Below are 24,183 nucleotides of genomic sequence, written 5' to 3'. Positions count from 1 at the left end.
CACACCTATCAGGGTAGTGGGCCAAGGAGCAATTTTGCCCTGATTCAGAAAAATAGGTACAAGTTTGTAGCAAAGTAAGCTCTGAAGTGTGTAGACTTGTGTATGCAACATGGTAGTCACCAGCCACATGTAGCTATTTAAATTCTAGTTCACTACAATTAAATAAAATTTAAAATTCAATTCTCCCATCATTAAAGTCATATTTAAGATGCTGATTAGCCACATGGCTAGGCGCTACCATGCATGAGCACAGGTTTAGAACATTTCCATCATCACTGAGCCTTCTCATAGAACATGGATCTAGACCACAGCTGCTTCAGAAAAAAAACAAAATATTTTCCAAGGACATAAGCTCCATGCAGGCAAGACCTTCTCCCTCCTGTGTTTCGTTATACACCTCCAGCACTTAGACCAATGTCTGGCATGTAGTACATGGTCTTTAAGTCTTGTTGAATAAATTCTTAAATGAATCTAAAGCCCTGAAAGAAGTGGCTATTAAGTAAATTGTGCTACAATTAGACTTTGTGATATTACCAACCCATCAGAAATAACTTTTATGAAAAAATTTTAATTGCTTGGGAAATTGATGTGTAACTGAGTGCCTGAGAATATGGGCTAAACCTTGTATCCATTCTCTTCTTCCTCTTTGAGACTAGAAAAGAATGCTAATTTTAGCTAAAGCAGTTCCACACAGAATAAAAGATTATAGTTTCCAGGCTCCCTGGCAATTAAGGGTCACCATGTGATTAACGTCAGTGGAATAAGATGAAAGCAAAATTTCTGTGTGGACTTTGGGAAGTCTCCCAAAAGAGAAAACGATCTTTTAATTTTGTGGCTGCAGTCACCATCCACAGTGACTCTGGAGCCCAAGAAAATAAAATCCGTCACTGCCAGGGTCAGTCTGTAGCTAGGGACTAGATCCTGCATGCCACAGTGAAGACCTGGTGCAGCCGAATAAGTAAATAAAAATACCTTTTAAAAGCAAGAAATTACTATCATATTAGACAGGACGAACAGAAGGCATCATCAGCACAGCATGAGTTCTACTGAACAGCACACATATGGATCTCAGCAGTCCCCTGAGGTCACAGGCTGAAGCTACCTGCTGAATACATTCAGAATAAATACTCAGTCTCAATTTCTGATAATATTGTTGGACCGCCACAATCAAGCTGGATTTTCTCCCTCTGTACTTCTGTAGTTCTATCTCATAAGTTGCCCTTACTTTCTATTATATGTAGTCAAACCTATACCAAAAACAACACAAATAATAAATGGGGGAAATGTAGTACTTGCAAAGTGGTTTGCAGCATGCTATCAAATTTTCTTTTTTTAATTTTTTTATTTTTTAACTTTACAATATTGTATTGGTTTTGCCATATATCAACATGAATCCGCCACAGGTATACACGTGTTCCCCATCCTGAACCCTCCTCCCTCCTGCCTCCCTGTACCATCCCTCTGGGTCGTCCCAGTGCACCAGCCCCAAGCAAATTTTCTTTAGTAAATTTTTTTTATTTATTGTCTTTAAAGTATTTTTTAATGCTGAGACAGCATCAAGAATTGAGGACTAATTATATGATCAGTGACACTAAATGGTACAATTAGACTGTTGCTTCTGTGAATTGAGTAGGCATCTGTAAAACTTCACAACGCTCTCTGTCTCTTCAAACAATGAAAACAATGCTCTCCTTTGCTTCTTGTGCTTTTCCAGTGAGACAAGAATAAAGTGAGTAATTAATTCTCAACAGACCCACCAAGTCTCAACCCTCAATAGGTGAGGTAGTCTCTGAGAATCATGGCAACACGTTTGGAGTAGATACCATCTGCCCATGCGGTATTCACTGATGGTGTTTTCTGTAGCTCCCAGTGAGGACACTAAAGCTGCACGTGAGTGAGAAGCTCCTCTCACAGCCTGCACCCTACATTCCTAACCAAGCATCAAGGGAAAGGGGGTTGCACTAACTTTCGCTCTGGATCAGATGCTTTCAGATACACATTAAATGAAGTGCACTCACATAAAAGATGAATGGGGAAGCCGCGTGACAGTCAACATCCACCTAACAAATATTTATGGAGTGTCTGCCACGTGCAGTTACTGTGCTAGGCGCCTAAAGCAATTAGGCAACAGAGGATGCTTACCCCAAAGAAGCTGCAACACAAGAATCAGAATAAAGGACAGAGTATGGAGTAGAAACATACGTGGACATTACTTGCCTCTCATTTATTCTTCAAGTTAGAACTAATAAGAAATTTCTACATTCTATATTTATTTACTGTGGACAAAGCTTTGTTTAAATGTTTGAGTTGACCTGTCCCTATTGATAGCTAGAATTTATGACATTTTGATTTTTTTCAATTTATTGATGGTAAACATTGTGAGAGGAGATTAAAGGGCTATCTTTTGTGTCAACATGTCACAGGAACTGAAATTTCTCCAGGGGCTTTTCTGATACTTCTGCTCAAATGATCTATGGTTCAGTTCAGTTCAGTTCAGTCTCTCAGTCATGTCCGACTCTTTGTGACCCCATGAATCGCAGCATGCCAGGCCTCCCTGTCCATCACCAACTCCCGGAGTTCACTCAAACTCACGTCCATCAAGTCGGTGACGCCATCCAGCCATCTCATCCTCTGTCGTCCCCTACTCCTCCTGCTCCCAATCCCTCCCAGCATCAGGGTCTTTTCCAATGAGTCAACTCTTCACATGAGGTGGCCAAAATATTGGAGTTTCAGCTTCAGCGTCAGTCCTTCCAATGAACACCCAGGACTGATCTCCTTTAGGATGGACTGGTTGGATCTCCTTGCAGTCCAAGGGACTCTCAAGAGTCTTCTCCAACACCACAGTTCAAAAGTATCAATTCTTCAGTGCTCAGCTTTCTTCACAGTCTAACTCTCACACCCATACATGACCACTGGAAAAACCATAGCCTTGACTATATGAACCTTTGTTGGCAAAGTAATGTCTCTGCTTTTCAATATGCTATCTAGGTTGGTCATAACTTTCCTTCCAAGGAGTAAGCGTCTTTTAATTTCACGGCTGCAATCACCATCTGCAGTGACTTTGAAGCCCAAAAAATAAAGTCTGACACTGTTTCCACTGTTTCCCCATCTATTTCCCATGAAGTGATGGGACCAGATGCCATGATCTTAGTTTTCTGAATGTTGAGCTTTAAGCCAACTTTTTTACTCTCCTCTTTCACTTTCATCAAGAGGCTTTTTAGTTCCTCTTCACTTTCTGCCATAAGGGTGGTGTCATCCGCATATCTGAGGTTATTGATATTTCTCCCAGCAATCTTGATTCCAGCTTGTGCTTCTTCCAGCCCAGCGCTTCTCATGATGTACTCTGCATATAAGTTCAATAAGCAGGGTGACAATATACAGCCTTGACGTACTCCTTTTCCTATTTGGAACCAGTCTGTTGTTCCAAGTCCAGTTCTAACTGTTGCTTCCTGACCTGCATATAGGTTATTCAAGAGGCAGGTCAGGTGGTCTGGTAATGATCTATGGTTCAAGATGCTAAAACAACCAGAAGAACAGAAAAATCCCTGCATGCAATTTTCAAAGACACGCTTATCCATGTTGGGCTTCCCAGGCGGCTCAGCAGGTAAAGAATCCACCTGCCAATGCAGAAGATGCAGGAGTCAAGGGTTCAGTCCCTGGGTTGGGAAGGTCCCGTGGAGGAGGAAATGGCAACCCACTCCAACATGCTTGCCTGGAAAATCCCATGGACAGAAGAGCCTGGCAGGCTACAATCCATGGGGTCACAAGGAGTTGGACACGATTGAGTAACTTAGCAGACATCCATGTCAGAAGAGTAGATCAGATTTTTTACTCTCCTCCCCAAATATCCCATGATAATTCTTCTACTTGGTGTCCATATTTAACTAAGTGTTGGTTGTCATCACTAGGGAGGTTGAACCAAGAAGGGACAATGAAGAAGGAAGGGGTGGGAAAAAATGAAGGAAAGAAAGAAGGGAGGCAAGAAGAGAAAGAAGGAAGGTGATCATAAAATAAGTGATTTATCCCCTAAAACACTTGTTAAACTATTCTCCTTTGCATTTGCACTTAGTTTGAGTCTTAATATTTTCTAATCTTGTGATGTTGTTGGATATCATGAAGCCAATCTGACCTCTGCCCTTTGATCATTACACTGGATTAGTGGGGAATCTTTGCTTACTTGCAACCCCATGGACTATACAGCCCATGGAATTCTCCAGGCCAGACTACTGGAGTGGGTAGCTGTTCCCTTCTCCAGGGGATCTTCCCAACCCAGGGATTGAACTCATGTCTCCCACATTGCAGGGGGATTCTTTACCAGCTGAGCCATCAGGGAAGCTCTTGCTTACTTAGGGAGAATCATAGTCACAGTAACATTAAGTCCTTACATTTGTTTCTGCCATTTGTGTACGTCACTAAAATCAAAATCCTGTATGCGAGAGAGCAAAAGAGACACAGATGTATAGAACAGTCTTTTGGACTCTGTGGGAGAGGGAGAGGGTGGGATGATTTGGGAGAATGGCATTGAAACATGTATAATATCATATAAGAAATGAATCGCCAGTCCAGGTTCAATGCAGGATACAGAATGCTTGGGGCTGGTGCACTGGGATGCCCCAGAGGGATGATATGGGAAGGGAGGTGGGAGGGGGGTTCAGGATGGGGAACACGTGTACACCTGTGGCGGATTCATGTTGATGTATGGCAAAACCAATACAATATTGTAAAGTAAAAAAAAATAATAATGATAAATGGTTAAAAATAAAATAAAATCAAAATCCATATCAAGAAAAGATAATAATGAGGCACACTTTTATAAATCAATTTCCCATTTTCACTCCAGCCCTGAGTTCTTCTTTTTGCCCCACAACCTCCTCATGGCAAGTTTCACCTCTGCATTTCTGAGTGTGTAGATGATGGGGTTCAGCATGGGGGTGACCACCGTGTAGAACACGGCCACCAGCTTGTCCTCAGTGAAGGTGGAGGAGGGCCGCATGTAGAGGAAGATGGCGGGTCCAAAGAACAAGATGACCACCGTGACGTGAGAGGCACAGGTGGAGAGGGCTTTGCGTCTCCCCTCTGCTGAATGGTTCCTCAAGTTGACCAGGATGACAATATAGGAGGACACCAAGAGGAGGAAGGAGCACAGAGCAATTAAGCCACTGTTGGCCAACACAACGACCCCCTCCACAGAGGTGTCAGTGCAGGCAAGCTTGAATAATGGCTGGAGGTCACAGAAGTAGTGATCAATCACATTGGGACCGCAGAAGGGCAATTGGATGGTGATGAGAATCTGAATTATGGAGTGAAGAAAGCCCCCAAACCAGGAACCAGCTACTAGTATGTGACACAGCTGACGGTTCATAATGCTCATATAATGAAGAGGTTTGCAGATGGCGACATAGCGGTCATAAGCCATCACCACGAGCAAGAGGATCTCAGCGACCCCCAAGAAGTGAAAGAGGAATATCTGAGCCAGACAACCCTCCAGGGAGATGGTCTTAATCTTGGAAAGTAAGTCTGTGATGAATTTAGGGACAACAGTAGAGGAGTAACTGATCTCCACCAGCGACAGGTGGCTAAGGAAGAAGTACATGGGGGAACGCAGGCTCTTACTGACTCTGACCATCAGAACAATGAGGCCATTGCCCACCACCGTGGCCAAGTACATGGGAAGAAACACCACAAAGCACCCTCTCTGCACCTCTGGATCCTGGGAAAGACCGCTGATAATTAACTCAGTCACATTATTTGTACTCGCCATGGAATCCACTCGAAGAAGATGGATTTAAGAGAAGAGACCTGTGATAAAACAAACAGTCATAACACCCAGTCGTTCATGCTTACTTAGCACTTGCCTGTTGATGGAACTCTCACACATATCTGACTGGTTCATTTATTTGATCACTAATATAGTAAATGTTTGTCCAGTAGCCCAGTTTATGCAAGATGTGATTCAATATATCTCACAAAAACTATAATCTCCATATCCTAAGTGAGAAAACTGAGGCTCAGAGAGGTGGAAAATTAACCAAGCCTTCCAGTAAGAAATGGATTCAGAACAAGAACCAAATTGTTTTATTCTAACATGTTATTTCAAGGAAACCACACTGAAAAAAATAATTACTATCTCCAACATTTGAGAATGGGATAATTGTTAGTCATTAATATATATGTTAATTAATATATATTAATAGCATCTATATATAGATGCTATTAGTTACTCTCATCAGTTACTCTCTTGTTTTCTCCTTTTGTTCCCCAAAAATGCCAATCCCATTGATAATCCTCCCTTTCTAAAGAATCCCTTTAATATTTTCTTTGTATAAGTTAGACAAGTTTCTGAATTATTTTAGACCTATGCTTTCACTCAATCCCACAGCTTCATGAATTTTTACCAACATTTTTTGAAATTTTTGGCACTGGAGACCAAGGTAAAACTCTAGGAGCTGTTGAGAATATAACTCACTATCAAAGACAGTTTAAATATAACACATGGAGATTCACCAGTTTGCTATTTTCTGTCTTCCAGTTTCCCTGCCATTGAGAAACATTTTTGCCAGCAGGAGGTAAGGATTTATTTTAATTCAATTCTTTGACCAAATATTTTATTAAGGACCTCCCATGTGCCTCAGAGATCCAGGATGTATGAAAGAAGATGGCTCTCACTCTTAGGAAGCTTGCAACTTCATGCAATTAAATGGCACATTTATTAATGAGGCAGAGAAAACCGTCAAAATTCCTCTGTTTTTGAAACTACTTTGAAATAGCTCATTCCTCTTATTTTTTCCTTCCGTCTCTTGTGCATCCATAGTGAAATAGATTAATCACCTCCTTTCTCCCCAGTTTTTCTCTTGATGAGAATTTGAAGACATATACAAAGTGAAAATATGCTAAGAGAATCCTCAATAAGTTACTTGGCTAAAACTGGGGAAGAAATGGGACATTGAAGGGTAAAAAAAAAGGTGGGGGGAGCACCGAGAAAACACAGCTGAGCAGGAGAGATGAAGCAAGATGGAGTTCCCTTAGTCAAGCCTGGGGCTCTGCAATGATGTAGAAGGATGGGATGGAGGAGAGGAGGGGAGGGGATATATGTATAATTATGGCTGATTCGTGTTGTCATATGGCAGAAACCAACACAACATTGTAAAGCAATTTCCCTCCAAATAAAAAAGTAAATTTAAAAAAATGATGGGGCTCCCTTACTGATTCAGGGAAACAGAAAGAAGGAAGGTGTTAAAAACAACCCAAAGAGGCTGTGAAATAGTTTGGTTCCTTAAGGAGACTAAACCACGTGGCTACCGGATGTTCACCATTTTCATCGCCAAGCTAAGCATCAGATACTATTGCCCTTTATTCAGCTTCTGCTGTGTGCTGGATTGTGGTAAACATGTTACAATCCTCTCCTCGTGTAAATCTTCCTACCACTTTGAGGTAGTGAATGGAAAGGTGAGGAAACTGTGACTCAGAGAGGTTAAGTTACTCACCCAAAGAAACACAGTTTATGAGTGGTCAAGTCAAGGCTGAAACCCAGGTCAGTCTAGAAGAGGGAGGAAGAGCCTCCTTCACCATGGGCAACGGATGAACCTGAGGGAGGAGAGCTAACAAGGAAAGAGCGTAATACACGAACGACGCTTTTCTAGCGAAGATAAAAGTACTATAGTACCCTCCCTCTTGTGGCTCAAAGAAAAGCATAGCCTTAGCTATTGGTTCAGTCTCTGATGCCACAATATTCTTACAGGAGTACCTGATCCTTAGGTGAAGAAATATGTCTATATACCTTAGAGTCCAGAGTAGACATCAGAGTCTGGTGTAGTGAGCTCTGAAACAGAACAAGGTCGTCAAAAGGGGCATGTATTCAACAAAGTTGGAGGAACAGATAGAAAGGCAATATTAATGCCTCAGGGGGAGTTCCTGGAGCCTCTGATTCATGGGCAATGGACAAAAAATTGTAAAATAAGCAACATCAATCATCTTACTTGCCCCCAGGAGTAAAGAAAGCCAACTTTTAAGAGAGAAAAGCAACACTCAGGTTTTGTACAAAGTGACACATTCCCAGGTGCCTTGTATGTCTGTTTAACCTAGTCCAAGCTACCACTATCTCATGGCTGGATTACTACCATATGCCCCTAACTGCTCTTGCTGCTTCCACCCCTCTTGAAAGATCAGTCAGATTGTGTATCACACATACATCCTCAAAAAAGGAAAAACAACATCCCTACCAAAGTCTTTCCTGGCTCCCACAGGGAAAAAAAAGCTACAGAGTCCCTCCCGCAGACGGTTACGTGGTTCCCACTCTTTCCCTGGGCACTGACGCCATCACTCTTCCATTTCCTCAGTGTTTTGCAACCACAGGATGTAGGACACAGTAGGGACTGTCCAGACTCATTCTAGGGTCCTGACTGACATGTAATGTCATGGCATAGGATAAAACTGTCAGTAAACTAGAGCTAAAAGTGATCAGCTTCTTGTTATAAGGTTTGACTTGATATTTCCATTTTGATAGCTAGGATTTATGCCATTGTGATCTTTTGGTGGAGGGAATAGTTCCAGGTTCATGGATCACTGGACAGAAGGAAAGAAAATACAGTAAGGACATCTGGTTGAGCGGACTTACACTCTCCTCCCAGATCGATCTAGAGAAGTGGTCATAAGAGCAAGTACTGCAGCTGGCAGCCAATTCTCAGCTCTGTCACCACATATCACGTGTCCTTGGGAACAGCTTTTCTCATTCTCTTAGAATGGGGTAACAATTCCTATGTGACATATTTGTTGCATGAATTAGACATGAGATAAAATATATAAAGCACTTAAGAGGGTTGCCTGGCAAATAGGAAGTTCTCAATTAATAGGAGCTATTATTAGCTCAGACTTCCTGGTATTTATTTAGATCTCTCTGGTTTCTCTTTCCCCCTGGCCCAAGAGAAAGACAGTCCATGACTAATTACCTCTTCTTCCCTCTGTCACTTCTCCAAATAAAACCCTTACTGTGGAATTAAGTATTACAAAATAATCCATGGGTTGCATGTAAAAACCTAGATAGGTAAATGATGGTCTAGACCCTAACTAGTTAGAATTTTCTCCTCTAACTTCGAGGCTTTCCAGGTGGCTCAGGGGTAAAGAATCTGCCTGCCAATGCAGGAGACACCAGAGGCTTCGGTTTGATCCCCGTGTCAGGAAGATCCCTAGAAGGAACCTATAACCCACTGCAGTATTCGTGCCGGGATAATCCCATGGACAGAGGAGCCTGGCTGGCCACAGCTGTGGGGTCACAAAGAGTCGGACACGGCTGAACACACACACAAGACTGAGCATAGAGTCCCAATGAGAGAAATCTAATAAGGACACGATAATAAAGTGATAGGCTGAAGACTTATTGCTATGAGCTCAAATCACATCACGAGAGCTTCCTTCCCACTTTGGACCTCCAAGTGGTATTTCATGGAATCCCATGATGTGAAAGCCAAAAAAATAAAAAATAAAAGCCTTTAGGAAACATCCTGTCCAGTCCTCTCCTTTTTATAGAAGGAGAACCCAAGATCCAGAGAGAAGAGTGACTCACCCCAGATCGCACAGGGATTCGGAGCCTCTCGCATTCTGTCAACCTGTGAAAACCTCCAGGCACGCCATTACCTACCTGGTACGGTTAATGTTCAGTATTAGAGCAAGGAGTATTTCTCCTTCTATTGCAAGAACTCTTCACTCAAACAGATGTCCTGGGCTGAGGAGAGAAGGCTCTCTTCACAGCAAAACCCTTCCACTGGGCTTCTTTCTCTGCACTGAAGGCCCCTAGTGAGTTAATCCACTTCATCTCAGCCAAGGCGCCAGGTGCGACTGAAGAAATTTTAGAGCTGAAAGGAAATCTGTAGACTGTTAACCTTCTCAATTTACCCATGGAGCAACTGAGGGCCAGAGAGTTTAACTGACTTCTCAAAGTCAGATAGCTAATTTTTGGTCAAGTTGCTGAGGCACTGTTTCTGAAATACTGGGATTGTCTCTAGAAATTTTGGTTTTGTGATGGTTATTGCCAATAACAGTGTCAATTTTGCTATCATATGACAAAACCCCACAGGCCCTGTGATCTTTTAGAAAATGAACAGCCTATGGTGATGAGGATAAATCACAAAGGGAAAGATTTAGGAAATTGGCCCCTTAGCCAATCTTTAGATCAACCATTTAGAAACAGGAAAATAGCTACCAAAAACAGCTAACCAGTAAGCTTTAGGTCCTGCTGCTGGTTTAGGAAACCTACTCGCTCTCTAGAAAACCAAAGATGGTTTTTCAATATGGAGATGCTTGAACTATTTAAAACAAATTGAGCCACATGCTGTGATCAAGGAACCAAATTTCCCCATGGCTTTTTGTCTCTAGCGTGAAACTTTTCCAAGAAACAGAGTTAAGAAAAAGTTCAAAATGTGTGTCAATTAATTTAGAGAACTTCAAGAAGTTCACAAACATCCATTAATTATGCTCTGAGAGAAAAAAACTAAAAATACGACATCAGGAGAGTTTTTGCCCCAACTTTCTGAGCTACCATGGGAGTATGAGTCTGCAGGGAGAAAAGAGGACTAGCCCAGGGGAAGGGACTACAAACTGGATCACTTTAGGCAAGTTCCTTCATCTCTATGGGTTGCAGTTCTACAGACATAAAACGACAGAATTGGACTAGATTTCTTTCATGTCCCTTCTCACTCTAACAACCTGTGCTTCAAGGTCACTTAGACTTAAATACAACGCAAGCAAAGATGATGATCATGATCAAAATAATAATAATAATTGCCATTTATTGAGTACCTACCAGGTACCAGGCACTATACCAGATATTTTGTGACCCTTATCTCTTATAGTCACAGCAGTCCTACAGGGCAAATTTTCTCTCTTTTTATTTTTTTTTAAGTGTACAGATTGACACTTCTTTTTTTAAAACTTTCATTGGAATATAGTTGATTTACATTGCTGTGTTAGTTTCAACAGCAAAGTAAATGAGTTGCACATATACATGTAGCCACTCGTTTTAGGGTTGTTTGTTTCCTCAATTCTTTTCTCATCTAGCCTATGGGAATATTGAGTAGAGTTCCCTGTGCTATAAACAAGGTTCTTATCAGTTACCTATTTTATATAAAGTAGTGTGTATATCAGAGAAGGCGATGGCACCCCACTCCAGTCCTCTTGCCTGGAGGATCCCATGGGCGGAGGAGCCTGGTAGGCTGCAGTCCATGGGGTCGCTAGAGTCAGACACAACTGAGCGACTTCACTTTCACTTTTCACTTTCATGCATTGGAGAAGGAAATGGCAACCCACTCCAGTGTTCTTGCCTGGAGAATCCCAGGGACGGGGGAGCCTAGTGGGTTGCCGTCTATGGGGTCGCACAGAGTCGGACACGACTGAAGCGACTTAGCAGCAGCAGCAGCAGCAGTGTGTATGTGGGGCTTCTCTGGTAGTTCAGCTGGTAAAGAATCTGCCTGCAATGCAGGAGACCCTGGTTCAATTCCTGGGTAGGAAAGATCCCCAGAGAAGGGATAGGCTACCCACTCCAGTATTCTTGGGCTTCCCTGGTGGCTCAGACAGTAAAGAATGCACCTGCAATGCAGGAAACCTGGGTTCAATCCCTGGGTTGGGAAGACCCACTGGAGGAGGGCACAGCAACCCACTCCAGTATTCTTGCCTGGAGAATCCCCATGGACAGAGGAGCCTGGTGGGCTACAGTCCATAGAGTTGCAAAGAGTCAGACACGACTGAAGCAACTAGGTACATATATATACCATTATGTATAAGCTCATGGTAATCACAAACCAAAAATCTACAATAGACATACACTGAAACAGAGAATATAATTCAAACATAACACTATAGTCATCAAATCATAAGAGAAGAGCACAAAAGAAAGAAAAAGGAATGAAAAATAACTATAAAAACAACCACAAGACAATTAACAAAATGTTAATAAGTACATAACTATCAATAATTACTTTAATATAAATGGACTGAATGTTTCAATCTAAAGGCATAATAACATGGCTAAGTAAATAGAAAAAGCAAGATGAATATACAGGCTGCTGATAGGAGATTCCCTTCAGATCTAAAGACACACAGGCTGAAAGTGAGGGAATGGAAAAAAATATTCTATGAAAATGGAAATCAAAGGAAAATGTGTATAGCAATGTTTATATCAGACAAAATATGCTTTAAAGACTGTAATAAGAGACAAAAAAGGAAAATACACAATGATAAGAGGTCAATTCAAGAAGATATGAAATTATAAACATATATGCACCCGACAGAGGAGCACCTAAATACATAAAGCAAATGTTAACAGACAACAAGGAAGTGGAAGCTTGTTCTCAACCTCCCTCACCTGCCTCCTCCTTCTCACCTCTCCCCTCTGGCAACCATGGGTTTGTTCTCTGGACCTATGACTCTGCTTCTGCTTTGCTATGCTTGGTCACCTGTTTTGTTTACTATTTTGTTCCATAATAGAGGGGGGTCTGTTTGAGGGTTTGTGCTTTTCCCACATGCCTCCTATTCTCCTCATCCAGGCTTATATCTTCAGTTTCCTGCCCTGTAAGACAGGGTAAGTTACAAATAACAGAAATTTTACAGATCTGAAGGCTGGAAAGTCCAAGATGAAGGCACCAAAGGATTCAGTGTCTGGTAAAATCCAAATTATATAAAAAGGACTTCTAAGATCAATAAAAAAGATAACTAACCTAAAAATGAAAAAAAAAAAAGTAGGGGCCTTTTACAAAACTATCAAAATGGCATGAAAGTCAAGAAACAGCATTCAATCTTAAAATATCCTAAATCAAAACAATAAAAGACACAGACTTTAAAATAAAGTTACTCCTTGGAGTTCAAGGACAGACAATGGGATAGGCTAGCGAACAAGCACGCGGATTTAAGTTATTCATAATGCTCAACACTTGGACTACATTATGGCTTACAGGCATTTACTTATTAAAATAATACTGAACAGGTTGTGCATGGAAGCCTCAAAACAAGAATCCTGATTCCATCCATTCAGTTCATCTGAGGCCCTAAAGACAAAACAAGAAGCCATGCAATGTCTATAAAGTGCTTATAATAATGCAGAACACATAGTAAGTATTTAACCAGTGGAATCCATTACAGTTAAATTAAAGGATGGGTATCCATGGCGATCCACATCCAGGGACCATAAAAAGCAGTCATGTCCCAAGAGGGTTCCCACATTGACCAATGCAGCGGGGAAAGTTTTGTGTATCTTTAGTCAGAATTTTCAACAGGGAAAGCAGCTTGGAAGGCTCAAGGGAGCTAATTACTCAGGATGGTGACAGCATGGCATCCAGGGGTATCAAGGGGCTTTTCTTTCTCCTTCTCAAGCCATAGCATTTGGACTTGAAAGAGCCTTAAACTGGGACCCTTGACCAAATTTATACTGAAATGACGAGCAACTCTGGATCTCGGTGAGAAAGTAAGTTAACTTTCAAATGTTCTCAGTCACATATTTCTATTCTATATTTATCCTCTGTCCTTCCTGTTTACTGAAAACTTGCCAAGATCTTAACAATGTAAAAACTTAGCTTTGCGCTAGGCATCAAAACAAATGACCTTGCTTTGTGACCAAGGCAGCAATTCTAAGTAATAAATGGGGGACTATTTTTCAGGAGACACCAAGTAATCTCAAAGACGATGGTTTTAATAAACATAAGATACCTAAAGGGGTCAAAAATGCATCTACACCAGACTTTTGGAAAGCCACCTCTTTCAGGACAAGTGTGATGATAGATTTTCTCAGGGACTGATCATCTAGTCAGGCAGTGGAGACAGCATTTGGAGAAGCCTAAAGTCTCATCCTGAAACTCCAGTACTTTGGCCACCTCATGCAAAGAGTTGACTCATTGGAAAAGACTCTGATGCTGGAGGGATTGGGGGCAGGAGGAGAAGGGGATGATGGAGGATGAGATGGCTGGATGGCATCACTGACTCAATGGACGTGAGTCTGAGTGAACTCCGGGAGTTGGTGATGGACAGGGAGGCCTGGCGTGCTGCGATTCATGGGGTCGCAAAGAGTCGGACACGACTGAGAGACTGAACTGAACTGAACTGAACTGAAAGTCTCATTCGTTAGATTTTGCTTCAATCCGTGTTCATCCACTGATTGAAAGCTTCTGGCATATGTGGAAAAACCCACGCCTCGTTGCAGCAGCACGTGGCAGGTAACGGTGTGGGGAGGGAAGATGGGTAAAGGGATCCTGCTGAGTCTGAGACTCCGGCAGGATAATGGGGGAGCTTGAATATGCTTCTCCATGATCAGAACCCTTTTCTAAGACTCTGCCTGTCCCACAGTCAAAACGACTGTTTAGTTATAAGCCGGTGGGTCTACCAAGGGCACAGATATCAGGACTCCACTAACTTATCACAGAGTACTGGTGTCCACTTGGTTAATTACATTTTATTTAAGTTAATTAACATGGCAGTTCTCTCCCAGAGACCCTAGAAGAATAAAGAAGACCTCAAAAGTGAAGGTCACCCAGTCGTGTCTGAGTCTTTGAGACCCCATGTACTATACAGTCCATGGAATTCTCCAAGTAAGAATACTGGGGTGGGTAGCCTTTCCCTTCTCCAGGGGATCTTCCCAACCCAGGGATCAAACCCAGGTCTCTCGCATTGCAGGCAGATTCTTTACCAGCTGAGCCACCAGGGAAGCCCAAGAATACTGGGGTGGGTAGCCTATCCCTTCTCCAGCAGATCTTCCCAAGCCAGGAATCAAACTGGGGTCTTCTGCATTGCAGGTGGATTCTTTACCAAGTTGGCTACCAGGGAAGCCCAAGAAGCCCTCAAACATGACCATAATATCTAATTTAATTGTAGTGACACTGTGGAGTACGTAGAACTCGTCCCACTATTTGCATAAGAAATAAAACCCAGTAAGGAAAACTAAGTTTATCCACAGTCATAGCTGGTCATTGGTAGAATGAAGATTGAATTGTTATAAAATATTGTCTTAGCCTGTGCTACATTATATCACTTAAATGTAAAATTTCCATTGGCCTTTAAAAAATATGAACTTTCCTATTAAGAAGACCTCAAACCTATTTTCACTTTCATGCATTGGAGAAGGAAATGGAAACCCACTCCAGTGTTCTTGCCTGGAGAATCCCAAGGACGGCGGAGCCTGGTGGGCTGCCATCTATGGGGTCACACAGAGTCGGACAGTTTGCAGCAGCAAACCTATTATTTAGTTCTACATACTTCAGAGTGTTACAACAACTAAATTAGATATTATGGTCACACACCAGAGCCTAATTCTCAGTACAGCACTGTGGAAAAGAAACAGAATACAAGCCACATTGTCATTTTAAATACTTTTGTAACCACATAATAAAAGCAAAAAAAATAGATAGAATTTATTTTTTTTCCAGAGTACGTACTTTATTACTTTTATTTTTATATGTATTTTTTATTATTTTTATTTTATTTTATTTTTTAACTTTACAATATGGTATTGGTTTTGCCATATATCAACATGAATCCGCCACAGGTATACACGTGTTCCCCCTCCTGAACCCTCCTCCCTCCTCCCTCCCCATACCATCTTGTATACGAGACAGCAAAAGAGACACTGATGTATAAAACAGTCTTTTGGACTCTGTGGGAGAGGGAGAGGGTGGGATGATTTTGGAGAATGGCATTGAAACATGTATAATATCATATATGAAATGAGTCGCCAGTCCAGGTTTGATGCACGATACTGGATGCTTGGGGCTGGTGCACTGGATAGAATTTATTTTTATAATTTGATAGAGAGAGTACCTGAAGAACTATGGACAAGGGTTAGTGACATTGTACAGGAGGAAGTGATCAAGGCCATCCCAAAGAAAAAGAAATGCAAGAAGGCAAAATGGTTGTCTGAGGGGGGCTTAAAAATAGCTGAGAAAAGAAAAGAAGTGAAAGACAAGGGAGAAAAGGAAAGATATACCCATCTGAATGCAGAATTCCAAAGAAGAGCAAGGAGAGGAAAGAAAGCCTTCTTTAGTGGTCAGTGCAAAGAAATAGAGGAAACCAATAGAATAGAATAGAATAGAGATCTCTTCAAGAAAATTAGAGATGCCAAGGGACCATTTCATGCAAAGATAGGCTCAATAACAGACAGAAATGGTATGGACCTAACAGAAGCAGAAGATATTAAGAAAAAGTGGCAAGAATACACAGAACTATACAAAAAAAGACCTTAATGACCCAGATAACCATGGTGGTGTCACACACCTAGATCCAGACAACCTGAAGTGCAAAGTCAAGTGGGCCTTAGGAAGCACCAGCAGCATCACAAAGTTATTGGAGGTGATGGAATTCCAGCTGAGCTATTTCAAGTCCTCAAAGATGATGCTTTTAAAGTGCTGCACTCAATATGCCAGCAAATTTGGAAAACTCAGCAGTGGGCACAGGACTGAAAAAGGTTAAGTTTTGATTCCAATCCCAAAGAAAGGCAACGACAAAGGATGTTAAAACTACCACATAATTGCACTCATCACACAACACTAGCAAAATAATACTCAAAATTCTCTAAGCAAAGCTTCAATAGTACATGAACTGAGAACTTCCAGATGTTCAAGCTGGATTTAGAAAAGTCAGAGGAACCAGAAACCAAATTACCAACATCTGCTGGATCATAGAAAAAGCAAGAGAGTTCCAGAAAAAATTCTACTTCTGGTTTATTGACTATGCCAAAGCCTTTGACTGTGTGGATCACAACAAACTGTGGAAAATTCTTAAAGAGATGGGAATACCAGGCCATCTCACCTGCCTCCTGAGAAATCTGTACACTGGTGAAGAAAAAACAGTTAGAACCGGACATGGAACAACAGACTGGTTCCAAATAGGAAAAGGAGTATGTCGAGGCTGTATATTGTCACCCTGCTTATTTAACTTACATGCAGAGCACTTCATGCAAAATGCTGGACTGGATGAAGCATAAGCTGGAATCAAGATTGCTGGGAGAAATATCAATAACCTCAGATACACAGATGACACTAACCTTATGGCAGAAATTGAAGAACTAAAGAGCCTCTTGAAAAAAGTGAAAGAGGAGAGTGAAAAAGCTGGCTTAAAACTCAACATTCAAAAAACTGAGATCATGGCATCTGGTCCCATCCCTTCACGGCAAATTGATGGGGAAACAGTGGAAACAGTAGCAGACTTCATTTTCTTGGGCTTCAAAATCACTGCAGATGGTGACTGAAGCCATGAAATTAAAAGATGCTTAGTCCTTGGAAGAAAAGCTATGACCAACCTAGACAGCATATTAAAAAGCAGAGACATTACTTTGCAGATAAAGGTTCATCTAGTCAAAGCTATGGTTTTTCCAGTAGTCTTGTATAGATGTGAGAGTTGGGCCATGAAGAAAGCTGAGCACCAAAGAACTGATGCTTTTGAACTGTGGTGTTGGAGAAGACTCTTGAGAGTCCCTTGGACTGCAAGGAGATCCAACCAGTCCATCCTAAAAGAAATTGGTCTGAAATATTCATTGGAAGGACTGATGCTAAAACTGAAACTCCAATACTTTGGCCAACTGATGTGAGGAACTGACTCACTGGAAAAGACCCTGATGCTGGGAAAGATTGAAGGCAAGAGGAGAAGGGGATGACAGAGGATGAGATGGTTGGATGGCATCACCGACTCAATGGAGATGAGTTTGAGTAAGCTCTGGGAGTTGGTGATGGACAGGCAGGCCTGGCATGCTGCAGTCCATGGGGTTGCAAAGAGTCGGACATGACTGAGTGACCGAACTATACTGAACTGATTTTTGTAATATTAAAATCTTGTTTAACTCAATTATACAAGTTTTTATGATGTCAAACATTTTATATCACTTTACTTCTAAAAATTAAATTTAAATAAAATTGAAAGTTCACTTTTTTAATCACACTGTCCATACGGCAGGTATTCAGTTACTCATAGTGAGTGACCCTATTCCACACAGCAGGCAAAGCAGGCGCTCAACTCATTACTATAAGAAGAGGTGGGAAGAAAACATGGCTACAGCAGACCAGATACCGGGAAACTACTGGTAATATTATTAGATGTGATTAAGGCCTCATGCTTACTTTTTTTAATGCCTTAATTTCAGAGACTTGGATACTGAAGTTGCAGTGATGTGATTACAGATTTCCACTAAAATAATTTGGAACAAAAAAGTAAGGAAAAAGAGAGACCCATGAAACAAATGTGGTAAAATAACTTTACCACAGAATTATTGTGGTAAAAATGGTAAAATCATTTTTTAATCTGAGTAATGAGATGGTTAGATAGCATCACTGACTCAGTGGACATGAGACTGAGCAAAGCTCTGAGAGATACTGAAGAACAGGGAAGCCTGGGGTGCTGCAAGTTCATGGGGTTACAAAGGACCCAGTGACTAAACAAGTATATGAGCACTTATTATCTCTATTCTGTATATATTTGAAAAGTTTCATAACAAAATGCAAGTACTGGAAATCGAGTTGGAAAATCAAAAGGCATAATTCAATGAGCACTTTCAATATGCTGGACTAGGTTTGGTACTTGAAATAATTCTCTGAAGTAGTTAGTAGCTTTCCCTTTGAAAGATGAAGTTTAAAAAAGCTTAAATCACTTGCCAAACTAATAAACCAATACAAAAATAAATACACATTGTCCCCACCTTTATTCATCTTTGGTTCAAAGAGACACAAAAACAGTAAAAGAAAGAAATCATATTCAATGATAATGATTCTTTGTATTGGGGAGATAACCCTAAATTTCATGATATAACATTAACTGGAGGAGACCCTGGTGTTCTCTAGAGGGATTGACCTTCTAGAGTCAATCCTTTGATGAAAGAAATTAGGTCTCAGTGAAGACAAATAACTTACCCAGATCTCACAGTTGGTCATTGTCAGAGGCACTACTAAACCTAATTGAGAACTGGTACCTCCCCAAATCCTGTAACAATTAATGTCAAGTAGAATCTGAAGATTTGAGTATCTTGCAAATGGTATTTCCATTTTGTGAAGCCTCTATGCGCTTTCTGCAACTTCTAAACAGATGAGAAGAGACAAAAAGTGAAGTCCCAGAATAATATAATAATCTAATGTGATAAAAACTCTTCATTCAAAAAGCTGGCCAGCTTAAAACTCAGCATTCAAAACACTGAGATGATGGCATCCGGTCCCATCCCTTCATGGCAAATAGATGGGGAAACAATGGAAATAGTGACAGACTTCATTTTCCTGGGCTCCAAAATAACTGCAGATGGTGGTTGCAGCCATGAAATTAAAAGACACTTGCTCCTTGGGAGAAAAGATATGACCAACCTAGACAGCATATTATAAAGCAGAGACATTACTTTGCTGACAAAGGTCCATTTAATCAAAGCTATGGTTTTTCTAGTAGTCATGTACGGATGTGAGAGTTGGACCATAAAGAAAGCTGAGGACTGAATAATTGATGCCTTTGAACTGCGGTGTTGGAGAAGACTCTTGAGAGTCCGTTGGACAGCAAGGAGATCCAACCAGTTCATCCTAAAGGAAATTAGTCCTGAATATTCATTGGAAGGACTGATGATGAAGCTGAAATTCCAATACTTTGGCCACCTGATGTGATGAACTGACTCATTGAAACATGTAAAATATCATGTATGAAACGAGATGCCAGTCCAGGTTCAATGCACGATACTGGATGCTTGGGGCTAGTGCACGGGGACGACCCAGAGGGATGGTATGGGGAGGCAGGAGGGAGGAGGGTTCAGGATCGGGAACACATGTATACATGTGATGGATTCATTTTGATATTTGGCAAAACTAATACAATTATGTAAAGTTTAAAAATAAAATAAAATTAAAAAAAAAAAAGACCCTGATGCTGGAAAAGATTGAAGGCAGGAGGAGAAGGGGATGACAGAGGATGGGATGGTTGGATTACATCACCAACTCAATGAACATGAGTTTGAGCAAGCTCTGGGAATTGGTGGTGGACAGGGAAGCCTGGTGTGCTGCAGTCTATGGGGTCGCAAAGAGTCAGACATGACTGAGTGACTGAACTGAACTGAATGTGATAAAGACAATCAGGTTGAAAGTAATTTGGGAGGCCAAAGAGCTACACAGAAGGCTCATTACATCACAGGTCTGGCTCAAAGTTGTACATTTGAAGACATGTATCAATACTTATGATAACAAATGTGTGTGTGTGTTTACATAGATTCCATATTTCCCTTGTGGCTCAGCTGGTAAAGAATCCACCTGCAATGCAGGAGACCTGGGTTCAATCCCTGGGCTGGGAAGGTCCCCTGAAGAAGAAAAAGGCTACCCACTTCAGTATTCTGGCCTAGAGAATTCCATGGACTGTATAGTCCACTATATAGGGGTTGCAAACAGTCAGATATGACTGAACAACTTTCACTTCACTTCACATTCCACATATCAACTGGAACATGGGGGAAAGCATCCTGAAATAGGAGAGTGGACTTCATCACTTGTAAACTTGATTTAAAAAGAAGATATGATTTAAATTCTCAAGCAACTATGATTCAGACAACTGACAAGTGGAGAACCTAGACTCCATGCCTAAATATATTTAAAACCCATCAGCTTTTCTTTTCTGTCCTCTTGCTCCCTCTGTCCCACCCTTAGTCTCAAGTAATTTTAAGAAACAAAGTATAATGAAACCAAAACCTTTAAGGGAGGAACTTCGTAAATAACTGCTAAAAAATAAAAGCAATACTGTTATATCATGTGCCCCAATCTAATTGCCCTTTATCCTTTTTCCAACAGGTAAATCACAAAGCATTTCTCTCTTATGAACTTCCAGGTTTCATGGGAAATAATGTTACTGAATTTATCCTCATGGGTCTTTCCCAAAATAAGGAAGTACAGCAACTATGCTTCATTTTGTTCCTACTCTTTTATATAATCCTCATGACAGGAAATTTTTTCATAATGACTGTTCTAAGGAACCCAAATCTCAGCTCTCCGATGTACTTCTTCCTCAGCTTCCTATCCTTTGTTGACATCTGCTATTCCTCTGTCACAGCCCCCAAGCTGATTATTGACTTTCAAGTCAAGGACAAAAGAGTCTCTTGTTGGCTGTATGCTCCAGCTCTTTTTCTCCCACCTGTTTGGCTGCACAGAAATCCTTATCCTCACAGTGATGGCCTATGACAGGTCTGCAGCCATCTGTAAGCCTCTGCACTATTTGACCATCATGGACTGGAAATTCTGCTCCATCTTGCTGGCGTTCTGCTGGCTAGGAGGGTTTGTGCATACTGTGGTCCAGACCATGCTCACTGTACAACTGCCTTCCTGTGGCCCCAACCTGATCGACCACTACTTCTGTGATGTCCACCCTTTACTGAAGCTGGCTTGCACAGACACATATGTGGTAGGGCTAATTGTGGTGGCCAACAGTGGCGTGATTTCACTGAGCTCCTTTGTCATTCTTGTTGGTTCTTACACTGTCATCTTGCTTTCTTTAAAGACCTGCTCATCAGAGGGAAGGCACAAAACCCTGTCCACATGTGCTTCCCATATCGTTGCAGTCATCTTGCTGTTCGTCTCCTGCCTCTTCATGTACCTGAGACCTTCCACCACTTTCCCTGAGGACAAGATAGTGGCTGTATTTTACACCATCATCACATTCAAGTCGAATCCTCTGACCTACACCCTGAGAAACATGGAGGTGGAAAATGCCATGAAGAGACTGGATCAAGAGGTTGTTGGGCAGAAATAGGAGAGACCCTGATAGGAAGTTCAGTGGTACTGGAACAGCCTCAGTTGTACCAGTTTCCAAAAATGGTTGCTGAGAATAGTCAGTAATCAGCCCTTAATCTCATCACACAAATAAGCAATTTAATATTAATCCAATATAAAGAGTCTTGGATTTGAAGTCTAAAGACCTACTTTGGAGGACCAACCTTACTAGTCACTAGTGGTTTGACTTTCAGTTCAGTTCAGTTCAGTTCAGTCGCTCAGTCGTGTCTGACTCTTCGACCCCATGAATCGCAGCACGCCAGGCCTCCCTGTCCATCACCAACTCCTGGAGTTCACTGAGACTCAAGTCCACAGAGTCAGTGATGCCATCCAGCCATCTCATCCTCTGTCGTCCCCTTCTCCTCCTGCCCCCAATCCCTCCCAGCATCAGAGTTTTCTTCAATGAGTCAACTCTTCGCATGAGGTGGCCAAAATACTGCAGTTTCAGCTTTAGCATCATTCCTTCCAAAGAAATCCCAGGGCTGATATCCTTCAGAATGGACTGGTTAGAGCTCTTTGCAGTCCAAGGGACTCTCAAGAGTCTTCTCCAACACCACAACTCAAAAGCATCAATTCTTCGTCGCTCAGCTTTAGTGATATTCAAATATCTGATAAGAGATATTCATGTACACCCGTGGCAGATTCATGTTGATGTATGGCAAAACCAATACAATATTGTAAAGTAATTAGCCTCTAATTAAAATAAATAAATTTATATTAAAAAAAAGAGAGAGAGAGATTCCCTACTGGGAGCCCTGAGTGGATTAAACATTTGTACAGAGAATTCTGACACCAAACATAGTGTGTTTCATAGCAGATAGTATTGTTGTCTCTGGGCAATGCCTCTAAGTCACAAGACATGTCAGGTACATCAGGTCTGAGCAAGCTCAGGGAGCTGGTGATGGACAGGGAAGCATGGTGTGCTGCAGTCCATGGGGTCACAAAGAGTCAGACATGACTGAGTGATTGAACTGAACTGAACTGATGTCAGGTATATCAGTTCAGTCACTCAGTCATGTCTGACTCTTTGCAACCCCATGGACTGCAGCACACCAGCCTTTCCTGTCCACCACCAATTCCCAGAGCTTGCTCAGACTCATGTCCATTGAGTCAGTGATGCCATCCAACCATCTCATCCTCTGTCATCCCCTTCTCCTCCTGCCCTCAATCTTCCCCAGCATCAGGGTCTTTTCAAATGAGTCAGTTCTTCCCATCAGGTGGCCAAAGTATTGGAGTTTCACCTTCAGCATCAGTCCTTCCAATGAATATTCAGGACCGATTTCCTTTAGGATGGACTTGTTGAATCTCCTTGCAGTCCAAGGGACTCTCAAGAGTCTCCTCCAACATCACAGTTCAAAAGCATCAATTCTTCGGTCCTCAGCTTTCTTTATGGTCCAACTCTCACATCCATACATGACTACTAGAAAAACCATAGCCTTCACTAGATGGATCTTTGTCGGTAAAGGAATGTCTCTGCTTTTTGATGCGCTGTCCAGGTTTTCTAATAAAGGGATGATACCAAAACCAAATGCTGAAATGGATTTCACTCTCCTTTGCTTTGTATGTTTCTCGATTTGTTAAATGGATTGATGCTACTGTTCCAACCACTTCCCAGGGTTACACAATCAAATGAGATGGAACTGCAGGTGAAACCAATGTTTCTATGATAAGAACTGCATTCGTGAACCTTACTGTTCTTACCATTAACTTGGCAACCCCAGACACCTAGGCAACTCTCGTTTTAAGAATTTAATTTGAGGTTAAGGAGTTTCTCTCACATAGCTTTCTTTAAACAGTTCATCAATAGGAATTGTTTCTGTGGATGCTGTAGTACAAGCGATACTGGATTCAGAATGTTTAAAAACATGCTTGCCATTGGACTATCTGAGTCAAGGAAAGGGTTTTAGTGGATGCTGTGGTGAGCCACCCACAGGCCCCTTAATTCCCTCAGCTGCCCGGAGGGATGGCTGCTCATGCCTGAGTCCTTATTCCTCTCTAGACACTGCCGTCCCCCAGGGCAGCACCAGAATCACACCCTCGTCCTCTGCAGACTGCACGCAAGAATGGTCAGTGGATGGTGAGAAGACCTGGGCCTCCTGCCTCAACTTGAGACAACTCCAAAGGGCCATCCCGGCTCTAAGGCTCTTGGGGGACCCTCCCAGATCTTTTTGTCCCTATATCATGGTTTGACATCCCCCTCTGTCCAATTCTGCCCTCTTCATTATCATACAGAAGTTAATACTGGGAGCACTTTCCAATAAATGTTTACACACAAACTCAACCTGAGAGATGTTGCCTAGGGAGTTCAACCATTGACATAGGTTTACAGTAAAAGGGGGAAATATACACAAATATTAAAATAATTTAAACTCAGTGTGCATGTCTTGAAGAGAAGAGAGTTCTACTTTCTGAGCAGGTTTACTAAATTGTTTAAACAATAGCCAGA

The 24,183-nt window shown here is 41.6% G+C and overlaps 4 protein-coding genes across 7 annotated transcripts in view; 1 reads left to right on the top strand and 3 right to left on the bottom strand.

Annotated features, from left to right (window-relative positions):
* LOC147358563 (olfactory receptor 4B1-like) overlaps nucleotides 1-24,183 on the bottom strand; it is a 47,816-nt gene that overhangs the window by 10,937 nt on the left and 12,696 nt on the right. The window lies entirely within an intron of this gene.
* Nucleotides 1-24,183, bottom strand: part of LOC147358564 (olfactory receptor 4B1-like) — a 62,601-nt gene that overhangs the window by 25,727 nt on the left and 12,691 nt on the right. The window lies entirely within an intron of this gene.
* On the bottom strand, nucleotides 4,832-5,762 carry LOC147358566 (olfactory receptor 4B1). The gene has a single exon (XM_086341699.1). It carries the CDS (start codon nucleotides 5,759-5,761, stop codon nucleotides 4,832-4,834), a length of 930 nt encoding a protein of 309 aa, XP_086197825.1. The 5' UTR covers nucleotide 5,762.
* LOC147358565 (olfactory receptor 4S2-like) lies at nucleotides 21,013-22,461 on the top strand. Its single transcript, XM_086341700.1, has one exon. The coding sequence runs from the start codon at nucleotides 21,079-21,081 to the stop codon at nucleotides 21,715-21,717; it is 639 nt and encodes a 212-aa protein (XP_086197826.1). The 5' UTR covers nucleotides 21,013-21,078; the 3' UTR covers nucleotides 21,718-22,461.

Source organism: Bos grunniens, chromosome 15, assembly GCF_055505025.1.
Source record: "Bos grunniens cultivar Pamir isolate PY7600 chromosome 15, Bosgru_T2T1.0, whole genome shotgun sequence".
Lineage (NCBI taxonomy): Eukaryota > Metazoa > Chordata > Mammalia > Artiodactyla > Bovidae > Bos > Bos grunniens.
The sequence above is the reverse complement of the archived record's forward strand: the minus strand, read 5'-3'. Positions and strand labels throughout refer to the sequence as shown.

Excerpts from the sequence above, each read along its gene's own strand:
- LOC147358566 (XM_086341699.1), bottom strand. The coding sequence starts at position 5,761 with ATGGCGAGTACAAATAATGTGACTGAGTTAATTATCAGCGGTCTTTCC.
- LOC147358565 (XM_086341700.1), top strand. The coding sequence starts at position 21,079 with ATGCTCCAGCTCTTTTTCTCCCACCTGTTTGGCTGCACAGAAATCCTT.